This window comes from Acanthochromis polyacanthus, chromosome 11, assembly GCF_021347895.1.
Source record: "Acanthochromis polyacanthus isolate Apoly-LR-REF ecotype Palm Island chromosome 11, KAUST_Apoly_ChrSc, whole genome shotgun sequence".
NCBI classification, from domain to species: Eukaryota; Metazoa; Chordata; class Actinopteri; family Pomacentridae; genus Acanthochromis; species Acanthochromis polyacanthus.
In genome coordinates, this window is record NC_067123.1 from 17,817,470 (window position 1) to 17,832,862 (window position 15,393).

Here is a 15,393-nt window from a genome sequence, read left to right on the forward strand (position 1 = left end):
TGTAACTGCTGGATATGTACCTGTTTGCTAATCTGTTGGTCATATCAGTTCTATACAACAAAAAAGGTATGTAAGACGTTTTTTTACAGATTGCCATGCTGCCCACAAGCAAATAAAAATATGTACAGTTCACCCATAGTATGTACTGTGCTTTATATCCCTACTGATATGATGTTTTTCTCGGGCAAGACATTACCCAGAATTCTTTTCTATCCAGTTACATGCAAAGTTTACATGCCAGTTCACTGAGTCAGAGGTCAGAAAGTCGACATATTGGCATTATGGAACATGAAGTCAAAGTAGTATTGATTAAACTCCCTCTCTGTGTTGTCCCAGGTGACGTTCCGTACGAGGATCTACCACTGCAACATCAACAGTCAGGGAGTGATCTGTCTGGACATCCTGAAGGACAACTGGAGTCCTGCTCTGACCATTTCCAAGGTCCTACTGTCCATCTGCTCCCTGCTCACTGACTGCAACCCTGGTGAGAGCTGCAACACACACACACACATACACACACACACACACACACACACACACACACACACACACACACACACACACACACACACACACACACACACACACACACACACACACACACACACAAACACTGAGGCTGTTCTCCTTGTCATATCTCTCTCCAATTTTAGCGCTGACAGGCTGACTGACATGTGCATTCTGTGTGGATAATGTACATTGCAGTGTGTCACATTGAGGCTTGAGTCATGCTCTTTGCAGCACACCATCAGCAGTATCTTGTGAGGATAGCTGCTGTAGTGATGGAAACAATGTTGGTTTGAATCTGAAGTGTGTAACATTGCACGCTTCATGGCTTCTGGGCTTTGACAAAAACATCTTTGTTATATAAATGCTGCATTATGGCTACAAAACAGCAGAATAGTTTCCGACTCAAGCCTCAAGGATTTCCTCAAGAACATAAAATGGCTGTGACAATGAATGGCAAATGAATGGAATTTTTCTGCATATGTACCTTTTGCTGCTGTAGCCTTTATGTTAAGCCCCGTTCAGACATGCATTCCTGTCTGCTAATCTGGTGGCATCTGAATGTGTTGGCCTCATGTCTGAATGAGCACCCTGATAACATGAAGACAGTCTTGCTAGGGTGGACCTAGTAACATTTCCATATCATCAGGACAAATGTGAACTGCCTTCAGTCACATAAACAGATAGCTATGTACAAGCAATGTACTTGGAGTTGTGGGAAGCAATTTAGGGAAGGCTTTTTCCGCAGTTCAGCACCAATATTCATCCGCAACATCTCAGAGAGCGCAACATATTTCTCATTAACCTTGCTCTGCAATTTCACGCCTGTTGTAATCTGAAATGTCTGTAAAAGTAAAACTTTGCCATGATCGCCCAGATAGATCAGCTACGAGTCAGCTGTGAGTCTTTACTTAATGCCTGCAGCATCAAACAAGATCAAGATCTACAGTCTGTAAGTGTTGTGTGTTTATTTGCACAACTGGAACAACATTAGCGAATGAATTTATTACTTATAATTACGAAATATTCCTGACATGGAGACAGGATGGAGCAGTATTTAAAAGCAAGTCACACTGTGTACATTACTTCACCTCAGACAAGTGAGCTGTTACACAAAGTCACAGTTCTTCAGCTGCTTCTGCTTCTCTTTTGCATAGCGGCCATTCTCAGGTTGAGTCTGGATATTTTGATTTTACTGTTGGTAAAATAGTAGTTAGATCATCATTACATCATTGCACATAGGCAAAATTTTCAGTGATTATAAAATCATAAATAACCAAGTTGTTAATTATTTTAACAATTTGATAAGCTGCTACGAGTTTAGACTCAGTCCTCTGTTTATTAGAGCTTTATTATGTGATACACATCCTTTGATGGACTGTCAGTGTCACCTGTATGACAGATATTACATACCATGGCTCTCCCTGTCATTGTGGTAGGTTTGTCTGAATGTACGGTAGCTATGGTGACCATAAACGTTAAAGTGACGTATGTCTGGATAACAGAATGCTGTCACTTTCACACACTGATGGAGCAGCAATACTACATATCTCACATCTGGAAGCAGCTGTAATGTGACAACGGGCAATTTAGAGGTGATTCGTTTTGGCTATGCTGTTGAAATGTTGCCAATGCTGGATTAGAAAGATTTTTATGGATTTTTTCTGTCACAGGCCACTAGAATTATCATGCTTTATGTCAACATACTGCTTTTGCTTTGGGAATACAGAAGTTTCTTTACATCCAGCCATTCATTATCTATACAGCACTTAATCCTCATGAGGGTTGCAGGAGGCTGGAGTCTATCCCAGCTGACTTAGGGTGAAAACAGGGGACACCCTGGACAGGTCACCAGTCTGTCACAGGGATACATATAGAGACAGACAAGCACACTCACATTCACACCTGCAGGCAAGTGAGAATCATCAATTAACCTCAGCATATTTTTTGACTGTGGGAGGAAGCCGGAGAACCCAGAGAAAACCCACACATGCACAGGGAGAACACGCAAGCTCCATGCAGAAAGATCCCAGGCTGAGATGCAAACTGTTGATCTTCCAGCTGCAAGGCAACAGTAGAAACTACCAAGCCACTCTGCAGCCCAGTTACTTTCCATATGTATGTCATTTTTTTTTGATGTGTTGAAAATGTGGATCACCTACCTTTTGATGACAGAAGAGGAGACCAGTTGTAATAAGCGAAGCAGAGAGCCCATATTCACTTAAATACAGTCACATTTTCAGACTCTCCTAAGAAAAATCACTGTGAAGACATCACATAGTTTTGCACTGTGTATGTGCGAATGTTTTATTGTCTGTTTTAGAAAGTCACCAGTAATGTCAGACACAACTCATCCCCAGTTCTGGCTTCAGAGGGTGCAGAGGGAGGGATTCCCATAGCTATTCAGCCATCCAGCAGGGAGTGCTGACCTTCACTTAGCCTGTCACGGCATGAAAACAACAATCAAATTTGCAGTAACTACACTGCAAAGTCTTAAGGAGTAACACAAGATGTTATCCTATTATTGCACAAAAACTGTAAGGATGTAAAGTTCCTGTGTGATATCAAGTCTCACACACATCCAGTGGAGTGCCGTGCTCAGAAGCATGTCAATAATAGATAACACTCTTATCTCCATTAACCACTAATAGTCTCAGTGTGACTAAGAAGCAGAAAAAAAACGACTGAAGCTTATTCATACCATTTGCATTCATCCTCTTACAATATTGTGTCGTAAACTGTGAGCTTGGGCTTTCTTGCTCCCTTCATTGCAGTTCAATCAATATTTAACTAGGACTGGCTGGCTAAACACAATCTTGTAAACAGCTGACAGCGTTCACCGAGAAGACGTCAACGGGTTTTTTTTTTTAAAGCTAATTAGAGCCATTATGGCCCAGTTTACCAGCAGTGCAAAAGACCACTGCTGGAGGAAGGGGGAATTCATTCTGCCGTTATGGGCCAGTTAGTTCTACTGGTCCTCAGCTACCTGCGCAATTAATGTCTGTTGATATAACAGATTAAATCAAGAAAGCAGTGGTGGTAGAAGCAGCTGTTGTAGAAATCTTCCCCAAAGTTCGGGAACTGGAAGGAACATGCATAGGACCTGGAAGATAGATATGGAGGGCAGGAGGCTGACGGGTGATTTCAGATGTGAATAGTGCGGAATGAGATGGTTACAGAAAAGAAAGAGATGGGGGGAGGGTGGCTGGGAAGTGATAGAGCTGATTGTTAGGACCTCTGATGATAGCTTGTGTCCTCTCTACAGGATTGCTCTTTGATAAACGTAGCAGTGGAGATTCTCCCTCCGTGGGCGAAAATGAGAGTAGCTTTTCCTCTTCTCCCTCTCCTCGATGTGTTCAGATGCTGGCGAGATGAAATGAGCCAAGTCCTTTAAAGTATGATACAAAGAAGATTTGATAGACACCCAGTCCCTGCCACAAAAAAAAGCGATACCCCTCCTCCCTGTTACCCATGCACTTTCTCTCCCTCTTTCTGCCTCTTGCCTCATCAAAATCGGTCCGCTCGCTACACTTCTCACCGCTTTCTCAAGTTTTTTATACCCAGCCTCAAGTGCTGAATGTGGGCCCTGAATCTCAGCTACCCTAAAAATATCTCTCTGCCGCCGTCCGTCTGAAGATTTTCTTTCCCATGCAGGCAGAGATCATTGGCATGTTGCTCATTAAAGCGGGGGAAGGGGATGGAATGACAGTTAATCAAGCGTCCCAGGGGTGCCGTCCTTGTCGTCATGCCACGCTGCACCCTCTATCACGGTCCACACAAGTAGATTCCTACCTAGGGCACTCTGGTGGCTCATTGGGGCTAAGCCACATGCCATGTCAAAGCTAGTATCCTGGGCTCAAATCCAGCCCAGGGCCTCTGTCGCATCTCATCTTTTTTCCCTCCTGTCTTTTCCTGGCTCAGCTTCTGTGGAACATCTACAAAGTAACCTTAAATTTTTAACAAAGCCACAGCGATTCCTGCTCAGTGATTTCCGCTGCTGCTGTTTGGGTGAGACCGTATATGTGGTGTGCTGATATCCAGACAGTCTTTCATAATAAAGGTGCCTGCTTTTTTATCTGTGTGGCTTCAGGGGTGTAAGTTTGTCAAACCTGTAATAACGGCTGCCTCTCCCTGCCTTAGAGGAAGCCTGTCAGAATATGTGGGATAACAGCAGTTGTAGACTTGTACGTCCTCAGCCAGCACGACTCCTGTTTGCCTTTTGTTAAACATGCTGACTTGGAGGTTTCAAACAGGCCTGAAGTTTTTATTAGAAGTATTCCGACTAGCTCATCCAACATATTGTTATTTGGGATTATTAACTCATACAAGAATCCTGTCCATATCTCAGAATTCCCTTTTTGTTCTCTTTGTTCACACCTACTCAAAAAACAGAACATTGCACCCACACAGTCACTTGCTGAATGAACAATCACAATGAATCCTGCAGGTTTTTAATGATAGCATTAAAAATAAGAAAAGCACTCAGAAAGCGCAGTACTCTGCCAAGGCTGCTCAGTCATTGTATGATTTCTGACAGATAAGTTCCGATAAGTCCGCAGTGGTCAATTTGTAGTAGGATCGCAATCATGTGATCGTCAGCAGGCACCTGACGTAGTGTTCACTTTTAGTCATAGTTACAGTGATGGCATGCCACTATATCTCACAATGCAACAGAAATCTTTAACAAATCCATGGATCCAGACTATAATCTGCATCACTGCCAAAACTGATCAGGTGGTCTTTGTGCCATTTCTGACCATACTTGAAAATTTCATCAAAATCTGTGAGTCTGTTCTTGGGTGATGTTGTGGACGGACGGACGGACGGACAGACGGATGGACGGACAAACATACACCGATTGTCACATAACTCTGCCACGTTCCTTGGTGGAGAAAAAATGAAGCTAAAACAACAATAATGACAATAAAATAAGAAATTAAGTGTATGTGCAGATAGGAAAAATCGATAATCAGTCTTTAAAATGAGGAAATGTTCTCCGATAATTACCCCATTATCTCTTAAATATTTAGAGTGTCACGCTTACTGCCTTTGCAGAATCATTGTATATTCCTGCTTCAAAGTTTAGGAGTCATTCTTACACAGTTCAATAGGTCCAAAGTAGCTTCAGTCTGAGAAAGTTCTAGTACAGACAGGTTTGAGAGACAAGAGCATTTCATCCAATCTGAATGAAATATTAAATCCGTCATTTAAGTCCTTTTATAAGAATTGTATTATTTTTATTTGTTGGCTTTGAAGTACCTACTGAAAGCCTGATGATGTTCACATTCCATAGGTTCTATCCGAAAACGCAGCAAAATATCTGAAATATCACCAGTAAAGCCTACCTTTGCACATTTTATACTTACTAGCTAATTACTCTTAACACTGGAGGTTACATCAGTTGGGTTGAATAATTAACATTATATACATGGAAATTCAACTGCAACTGGTTCAAACTTTGGAGGGGTTTTTTTACAAGAGAAACCTGAATACCCTACAAAAAGACTCAGCGGTGCACAAACTAAACTGTAGTAACTGATAGAGCTCCTTCAAAAACTCATGAGACAATGAGTCTGAGAGTAACAGATTTATACTCAAAATGCAGTAGGCTTCAGAATACAATGCTGTTGCACGTTCAGGGACAATATTATGGTTCTTTCCAGATCCTCTTTGGATCCCTATGAAATGAATTCTGAGCTCATTCTGTTGCTTTCTTGAGGCTGACAGGAGCTGTGGCCGAGAATTCACCATGAGTTGTTTTCTGTCAGCACAGAAAATCACCAGGGTTTGGACTAACCTGAGGGCAAGTAGATAATGACAACATTGTTAATCTTAAATGAACAGGCTAACCTGCCTAAACTGACAAGTCTGGCTTTCTCTGAAACTGTAGCATTATATCTGTTTAATACCACCTTTACAGACACTGCTATTAAAAAGTTTGGGGCCACTTAGAAAGAGGAACATTTTCAGCAACCATCACTCCTGTGTTCAAATGTTACATAGTGTTAGCTAATGGTGTTGCAAGGCTAATTGATGATTAGAAAACCCTTGTGCAGTTATGTTAGCACATGAATAAAAGTTGAAGATTTCATGGGAAAACATGAAATTGCCTGGATGACCCCAAACTTCTGAAGTGTAGTGTACATCATTTTTAGCGTTGCTCTAATGTCACTCAAAGGCCTCATGTTTAGTAGTGAGCAAGATATTTGCATTGCAAGTAGTTTGTTGTCTGACCAAAGTGTTTCCATGTGTTTTTATTGAAGTCCCAGTCACGCATTACTGTTACTGTGTATGAAAGAAGATTTACAATCTGTTTTATGTTGCATGAAGCTTTTCCTCCATTTTGTTTAAAGTACCTGTAAATGGTAATTACTTAAAAGTCTGTTATTTCTGAGTTTAGCTATTTGTTCAACGTTGAACCTTTTCAGTTTCCCCACAGCGTACTTTTGGGCATCTTCCAACACTTACGGTGTGATGTATGGCTGCAGCAGGTTCCATTCACAAAGATCGCCATCCTGTTTTGGGAAGATCTACAAATTGTTGGACAGGATTATAGATGCTGTTTGTTTGAAAATGTCGACACCTTACGTCTATCTCTGTGAATAGCTGCCTACAATCAGAAAAAACCCTTATCTGAAAATGCCAATCTCAGTTTTGGCCGCCAAAACAACAATTCAACAAACAAGGAAAGGACAACAAAATGCAGTCGTTGACACGGTGACTCAGGACAGGAAAATAATTCACAAGCTTTCGCCAAGAATCAATTCCAATGGGACTCTTGTCTTTGGCTCGAGCTAATACTTGTCTGCTTTGATAGAAATCAAGAAAAGCGACCAGACCTCTTGAATGTGTTCTAGTGTGACCTCAGATGCTTGCAGCTTCAGTCCAGAATAGCAGGATATGTATGTAAAGATCCATTCATCCAGAAATATAGGTAGACCTTAAAAAAAAAAAATCACTGAAACCAGCTGGGATTAGTGCAGAGGGGTGTTTGTGCTGCTTAGCCAAGCTCATCACACTGCTCCGTCAGCAGGCCGAACCCCGCAGGAGACAGTCTGAAGCTGAGCAGAGTGTATGAGAGGCTCGAGGAATTTGTTTCTCTCTGCCACCTCACTGAGAAATTGACCAGTCACACAATCAATAGAGAAGCCATAGATGGCTGCTGACTGACCGGACGTGTGCAGTGTATCAACAGACGGGAGGACAGAGGACTGCAGCTGCAGCCCACCACCATCACCGCTGATTTACAGCAGCAACTACATTTTACCGTGCTGTCAAGAAAAGCGCCGGCCTCGCTGTACGTCACACGATACAAGCCTGACGTCAGACCACAAGAATGATGGAGCTCTGTTTGTTTGACTTATGGCTTTTCTGTGGTTTTCACAGGTTGTAATAAAATTTCTATGCATGCTGATTAGCCAAGGTGGTCGGCTGGAGGTTTGTCTACCCTTTCACACTGTGGTACTCTTGGCCAGGTAATTGGATGTCACACAGCGCTATGTGGCTGTTAGTGTACACATCGTGTATGTCCTAATAAATAAAACATCATTCACACAGATGTGGGTTTTTGAAGGCTCATGTTCATGTCATACTTTCCTCAAGAAATCTGAGGTTTTTGTTGTAGGGTGGCCGTGGCACAGAAAAAACAAAGGATTTCCCAAACATGTAGGTCAGCTCTGGCCTCCACCATCTTGGCAGTGCTTGATTACAAGCATCTCCTGGCCATAAACTGTCCTGTACCAGTTCCCACCTGTCACTCAACCCGACCACACTTTTTATACATCATTTTCAGCTTGAATAAAATTTACATAGGTCGTGGGGTATATAGAAATGTGCTCCCATACAGAGACCAAAACCATTTTTCCTACCAGACTGTAGACATAATTATTTCTGCTGTTAATTTGGACATTTTAATATTGAGGTCTACGGGGGTTGACTCACTTTTGGAGTCAGTCTCAAGTGGACATTTGAGGAACTGCAGCCTTTGTCACTTTTGCATTGCTTTCATTAATCATCTCTGACATCATTGGGAAGCAGCTATTTTGAGTGCTTAAGAGGAATTGTAGCCTGAAACTGGCCCGTACTGAGATCAGAAAGCTGCTCTCCCATCGCACTAAGGACCCGACTGATGTGAAAGGTTGCTGCAGATGCACATGCTGTTCTGTTCATGCTAGAAAAGGTTTGCGCCCTTCTGATATGATGGTGGCATTGCACCTTATGTTGAACACTTGGACCACACTTAGACACCCGCGCTGGTGTCCACGACGACCAGCGGTTGACGAAATTGGAGCTATAAGAAACATTAACACGGTGTGTCTTAGTGATTCCAAGCCGTGACTTGATGAAACAGCAGCGTTCCATGTCCCATTTCTTTCAAGCATTGATTGAGTTTTCAAGAAGTAACAAACTACATCATGTCATCTGTCAAAGACACCGATCCATATGAAGGATCAACACCCCCGTTCATACTCAGATCGTAATGTTTGCTGTGCTGAGTGTCACTGAGTTTTCTGTTCTTGTGTTCCAGCTGACCCTCTGGTTGGAAGCATCGCCACACAGTACCTGACCAACAGAGCCGAGCACGACAGGATAGCCAAACAGTGGACCAAACGCTACGCTACATAGACTAGCTCCAGTTCTCCAGGACCCCACCCACCCCACCCAACACACACAGACACAAATACACACAACACACACACACCTCCCCTCCTCCAAAATCTATGGAAGCACACCCGCCCCTGTCATCCACCCGGCCCCCGCCCCCAAAATACGAACTGTTATTTGTTCCATGCTGACTTGAAAAGCTTCTTTTTTATACAAAGAGTCTATTGGGATTGTATTTTCCAATACACTGAATGTTGATATGGTCATGAAAAGCTTTAATACTGTTATTGTTCTTGTCGATGTTGTTGTTCTTATCGTTATTGCATTGTTTATAACATTGTTGCCACCCTCGTCATCTTCTTTATCTAAAGGCGTGCGTGTATTATTCCTGTTTCATGTGATGTAAAAATGTTCATACTGAGTGAGTGATTTTAGTTTTCTTTGAGTTGTTTTTCGGTTCACGGTCAATATTAGTGCATGGCATCAGGATATGTGTTCATGCAGTGGACATTTAGTCAAGGTATTATTTCTGTCCCAGCAGAGTTGTGGCATGGAGTGAGCCCATCATCATGTATGACAATAGTAGTTAGTTTGCTGTACATTTAATGCCTTGTGAGAATACATATTCATTGAATACTCAATTAAACACTGGCTGTAATGTGACAGAGCCCGTCTCCGTCTGTTGTTTTACTGTGACTGTGTGTGATTCCAGTGTGTTTACACAGAGGCTCATCTCTCTGACCACTTTCAGTTAGAAATGAGCTGTCAGGCTCACCACAGAGGGTAGAATGATTAGACTGCGAAATGTTACTCAACCTTCTAGGTCAAAGAAGCTTCACAGCTGATGTCATTATTTCATTTCATTATATTTTTTTTGTCATTTTTGGGCAACTGGAATTCATTCAAGATAATCTGTCAGTACAGACACGGTGTACACCAGTCAGCCACAACATTAAAACCACTTGCCTGATATTGTGTTCGTCCTCCTGGTGCTGCTAAAACATCTCGACCCACATAGGCCTCGACTCCACAGACCTCTGGTATCTGGCACCAAGACGTCAGCAGCAGATCCTCCCAGTCCTGGAGGTTATGAGGTGGAGCGTGCATAGATAGGTTTTGTTTTTCCATGTGGTTTTTGTGTGGTTTAAGGTCAGCCCAAACCTTTGTGTTTTGTCTAATCACAAGAACTGCTCTATAAGGGACATTTTTGGGGTGAACTCAAAATTAACGTTGCAATCAAAGCTGTTAGATTGTACAGAATAACTAAAGGGATCTAATTAAAAGGCCATTCCTGTAAACCGTCTCACCACCGCACACCTGCCCTGAATTCCTGCAGTGTCACCTGTAGTTTAGAATCAGAATCAGAGTCAGTTTTATTGTCTTTATACAAAAATATTGAAAGTGTTTATGACTTCTGTCCTTATATACAAATAACAGACTGGACATAAATATATATATAGAAACAAGGAAAATGTACAGGAATTGTATGAATATGTAAAGAAATATAAAAAGTAAAGCCAAACAGAGAACAACTGGAATAGACACAGAAAACTACACTCAACAAAAATATAAATGCAACACTTTTGTTTTTGCTCCCATTTTTTTATGAGATGAACTCAAAGATCTAAAACTTTTTCCACATACACAATATCACCATTTCTCTCAAATATTGTTCAGAAATCTGTCTAAATCTGTGATAGTGAGCACTTCTCCTTTGCTGAGATAATCCATCCCACCTCACAGGTGTGCCATATCAAGATGCTGATTAGACACCATGATTAGTGCACAGGTGTGCCTTAGACTGCCCACAATAAAAGGCCACTCTGAAAGGTGCAGTTTTATCACACAGCACAATGCCACAGATGTGGCAAGATTTGAGGGAGTGTGCAATTGGCATACTGACAGCAGGAATGTCAACCAGAGCTGTTGCTCATGTATTGAATGTTCATTTCTCTACCATAAGCCGTCTCCAAAGGCGTTTCAGAGAATTTGGCAGTACATCCAACCAGCCTCACAACCGCAGACCACATGTAACCACACCAGCCCAGGACCTCCACATCCAGCATGTTCACCTCCAAGATCATCTGAGACCAGCCACACGGACAGCTGCTGAAACAATCAGTTTGCATAACCAAAGAATTTCTGCACAAACTGTCAGAAACCGTCTCAGGGAAGCTCATCTGGATGCTCGTCGTCCTCATCGAGGTCTTGACCTGACTCCAGTTCGTCGTCGTAACTGACTTGAGTGGGCAAATGCTCACATTGGATGGCATCTGGCACGTTGGAGAGGTGTTCTCTTCACGGATGAATCCCAGTTTACACTGTTCAGGGCAGATGGCAGACAGCGTGTGTGGCGTCGTGTGGGTGAGCGGTTTTCTGATGTCAATGTTGTGGATGGAGCGGCCCATGGTGGCGGTGGGGTTATGGTATGGGCAGGCGTCTGTTATGGACGAAGAACACAGGTGCATTTTATTGATGGCATTTTGAATGCAGAGATACCGTGATGAGATCCTGAGGCCCATTGTTGTGCCATACATCCAAGAACATCACCTCATGTTGCAGCAGGATAATGCACGGCCCCATGTTGCAAGGATCTGTACACAATTCTTGGAAGCTGAAAATGTCCCAGTTCTTGCATGGCCAGCATACTCACCAGACATGTCACCCATTGAGCATGTTTGGGATGCTCTGGATCGGCGTATACGACAGTGTGTACCAGTTCCCGCCAATATCCAGCAACTTCGCAAGGCATTGAAGAAGGTCTGTCAGCAGATCATCATACTTAATTATTAGTAAAGTAGTAGCTTCATATTTTCAGTTTTGTGTGCCACACATACCAGTTTACTGGCTGTACTTCACTGAACCACTTTGAGTAACAACTTCTTACCAGGAACAGCCCACAGCACCTGATGTTTTCATCTAGACATCACAGTTTGGTCCTCATCTCTCAGATCCTCCTGCTGCCAATTTTCCCTGCGTCCATCACATCAACTTCAAGAACTGACTGTTCAGTTGATGTCTAATACATCCCGCACAATGACAAGTGTCACTGAAATGAGATGATTCGTGTTATTTACGTCACCTCTCAGTGGTTTTTGATGTTGTGGCTGAATCAGTTTCAGTCAGTCATAATTGGAGACTCATCTTCCAGTTGTAATGTTTTGCTTCTCTGACAGAGATAACACTGTAGATGATTTTTTTCTATCTTTATTGCGAAGAGCTTATTATTTTACTGCCTTATCTCTGGGGCAGTCAGAGAAGTGAAATACGTTTGCTGCTGCTTTCTTTTATTTCTGTAAGCACAGGGCAGTAATTAAAGGCACCTCAGATTAGCATCTCCTCTCTCCTCTGGGCTCTGTTTGGGGAACAATCAGGAGACACCGTTAACAGAGGTTTTAAGAAAAAGATCAACCTGAAACAGCCTTCACACACTCACACTTTAACTACCGGCCTGTGCTTTCAATGCCACATTCTGTCTAATCATGTCCAGAAGCCAAAATCTTGTTCTCCTTTGAGTGAAATGTACCTCTGTATTTGCATTTGACTGTTTTCTGCTCCTAAGTGTCCAATTTTAATAATTTTGTGCTCATGGAAACACATTTTCTTAGACTGTGTTTAGACTGACGTGTACATTGTGTGGAAAAACTCATGCTGACAGTTTCATTCCTGAGCCAACACGGGGAGCTCTGGACTACAACACACTGCCCTCTAGACAGCACTGTCAGGCCATTAAAGACAAGTAAAATCTGCATCATGTTATTAAGTGCTGTGCAGTGTTTTGGCAGCTGTTACACCTTCAGACCTGCTGGATTTCCTGGTTCATATTTTGCCAAGAGGCCATGACTTATACTCTTATCAGAACTAAGCTTTGCAATGTGCTGTACGAACACATCCAAAACCAGAAGTGTTCATAGTTGCTCTAGCTGGTTATTCTTAAAAGCAGCAAGAAAAGGCAGCCATCATAGACAGAAGGAAAATACAACATCACTGTTGCTTGTTGCCATTAAATGTGGAAAAAATAGTTAAATAGCAAACCAAACGAGAAAAGCACTCAGAGAGCGCAGTCCTGCACCAAGGCTGCTCTGTTGATGTATCATTTCCGAAGGCTGAAATCTTGAAAAAATTCGTGGCAGAAATCACGGCACCATAGAAATATAGATGTACCCACAAGCATGTGTACGTTATGTACGGATACCGAATCACGCGACCAAATGTATATAACATATGTAGCTAGCGGTGGGAATTGATGGAACTCAGAAACACTCCTACAATTTAATCAATTGCTCCTTTTTTCACTTCCGACGGATGAGTCCTGATAAGTCCACAGCAGTCGATTTGTAGAAGGATCGCAATCATGTGATCGTCAGCAGGCAGCTGGCGTAGTGTCCACTTGTCATTACAAATTCTAAAGCATGCTTTACACCTCTTCAAGACACAGAACATCTGTTATAGTCATCACAGTTTCAGGTTGGACATTCAAGATTAGTGTCACTAGATCAGTATCCGATCAAATCGGAAACATGGTCTCAGCCTTTTCTTCTGTTTCTTAGTTCTGGTGTTGAAAAATGGCTGGAAAGGCGACGCTTGTTTTATCAGAACATGATTTGTTTAACACCACCTTTACATCGGTTCAAAAGTTTGGGGTCACTTAGAAATGTCCTTATTGTTGAAATAAAAGCAGTTTTTCAATGAAGATAACATTAAATGAATCAGAAATACAGTCTAGACTTTGTTAATATAGTAAATGACTATTCTAGGTGGAAACGACTGATTTTTAATGGAATATCTGCATAGGAGTACAGAGGAACATTTCCGGCAACCATCACTCCTGTTTTTTAATGCTACATTGTGTTAGCTAACGGTAGGGAAAAGTTAATAGATGATTAGAAAACCCTTGTGCAATTATGTTAGCACATGAATAAGGATGTAAGTTTCATGGAAAACATGAAATTGCCTGGGTGACCCCAAACCTTTGAACGCTTGTGTATATAAAGTCAATGTTGTCATAATCAGTGTCCTACAGTGACCTTTGACCGCCAAAAACAATCTTGTCTCGAAGTAGTTGTTTGTAAAAAAAATAATAATAAAAGTGAAGAAATCCCCTCAAGATGTGAGACAGACAGGCAACCTGAAAACATAATACTTCAAGAAGAAGTCTCAACACATCCCTACACAGCTGGCAAATTGGTGTGACATGGTGTCAGATCATCATTTTCAGAAATTTACAGAGCGGCCCTCTTATACACCGCTTTATGGTCTGTCAGAACTCATACAGAGGACGTCTTGTACGGCCACACTAGAAATCACAGCCTGTATATTTAGCCTGAACAGCCACACTGGAGGGCAGAGTGTGAAGACGTGATGATGTTGTTTAGAAATGTGGATAACAGCACGAATTACCACACAGTCTGTCTTTGAAAGAGTTCAACAGGCTCTGACCTGTGCAGAGCTGACCAGTCACAGCATAAAGTGTGTATACACAGTATATGAGGACATTCTGTAGAGCAAAATAAGCCTCAGTTGTTAAATTTCAGCATGAAGACATCATGGAAGCCACTTGTAACTTTGCACATATGATGACAATATGCCTGTGCACACCGGTTTTTGTGCTCCTACGAATGAGTCTACATTATTATTTTGGCATGTTGAAACAGCTAAAAACTGGAACCTTAGCTTGCCATTTTTGCCACGTATCAAATTTAACAAAATGAGAAAAGCCAAGGTCGAGGATACGCTCCACTCTGCTCACCTGCGATAGCTGGACATCTAGGGCCACAGAGTCCTATGTAACCATCACAGGCTGTGATGCATCCAGGTTAATATAAAGGTTGTTAAGCACTTAAGCAATGTCCAGGGTTTGGGTTATACAGCACTGAAATGAGCCTAGGATTTAATTTCTTTTGTTATGCCTTTCAAGCACTGAAATGTGTCCAGTTTACATGAAACCAGTTGGTAATGCGGCAGCTAAACTCCTTTTTTCAAAATAACATTTTTTTCTATTTTCTATTTGTTTTGTTTAATGTTCATTCGCACAAAAGACATTATTCTTACATAGAATCAGGTCACCAGTCTGTCACAGGGCTACATATATAGAAAAACAATCACACTCACACCTACAGACAATTTAGAGTAATCAATTAACCTCAGCATATTATTGGACTGTGAGAGGAAGCTGGAGTGCAAGGAGAAACCCACACATGCACAGGGAGAACATGCAAACTCCAGGCCCAGGCCGGGATTTGAACCGGTGATCTTCTTGCTGCAAGACAAAACTGCTAACCA

General features: G+C 42.1%; 2 protein-coding genes across 3 annotated transcripts in view; both read left to right on the plus strand.

The window, feature by feature from the left end:
- rpl15 (ribosomal protein L15) overlaps window positions 1–15,393 on the plus strand; it is a 345,074-nt gene that overhangs the window by 280,178 nt on the left and 49,503 nt on the right. The window lies entirely within an intron of this gene.
- Window positions 1–15,393, plus strand: part of ube2e1 (ubiquitin-conjugating enzyme E2E 1) — a 122,050-nt gene that overhangs the window by 66,844 nt on the left and 39,813 nt on the right. The window contains exons 5-6 of one of the 2 annotated variants that reach the window (XM_051955284.1): window positions 337–484; window positions 9,035–9,774. The exons of the other annotated variant lie outside the window; for it this stretch is intronic. Of the exons in view, the coding sequence (XP_051811244.1) occupies window positions 337–484; window positions 9,035–9,132 (246 nt within the window). The 3' untranslated portion in view covers window positions 9,133–9,774. Of the gene's footprint in view, window positions 1–336; window positions 485–9,034; window positions 9,775–15,393 lie in introns of those variants that run through there. 2 annotated transcript variants of the gene reach the window in all.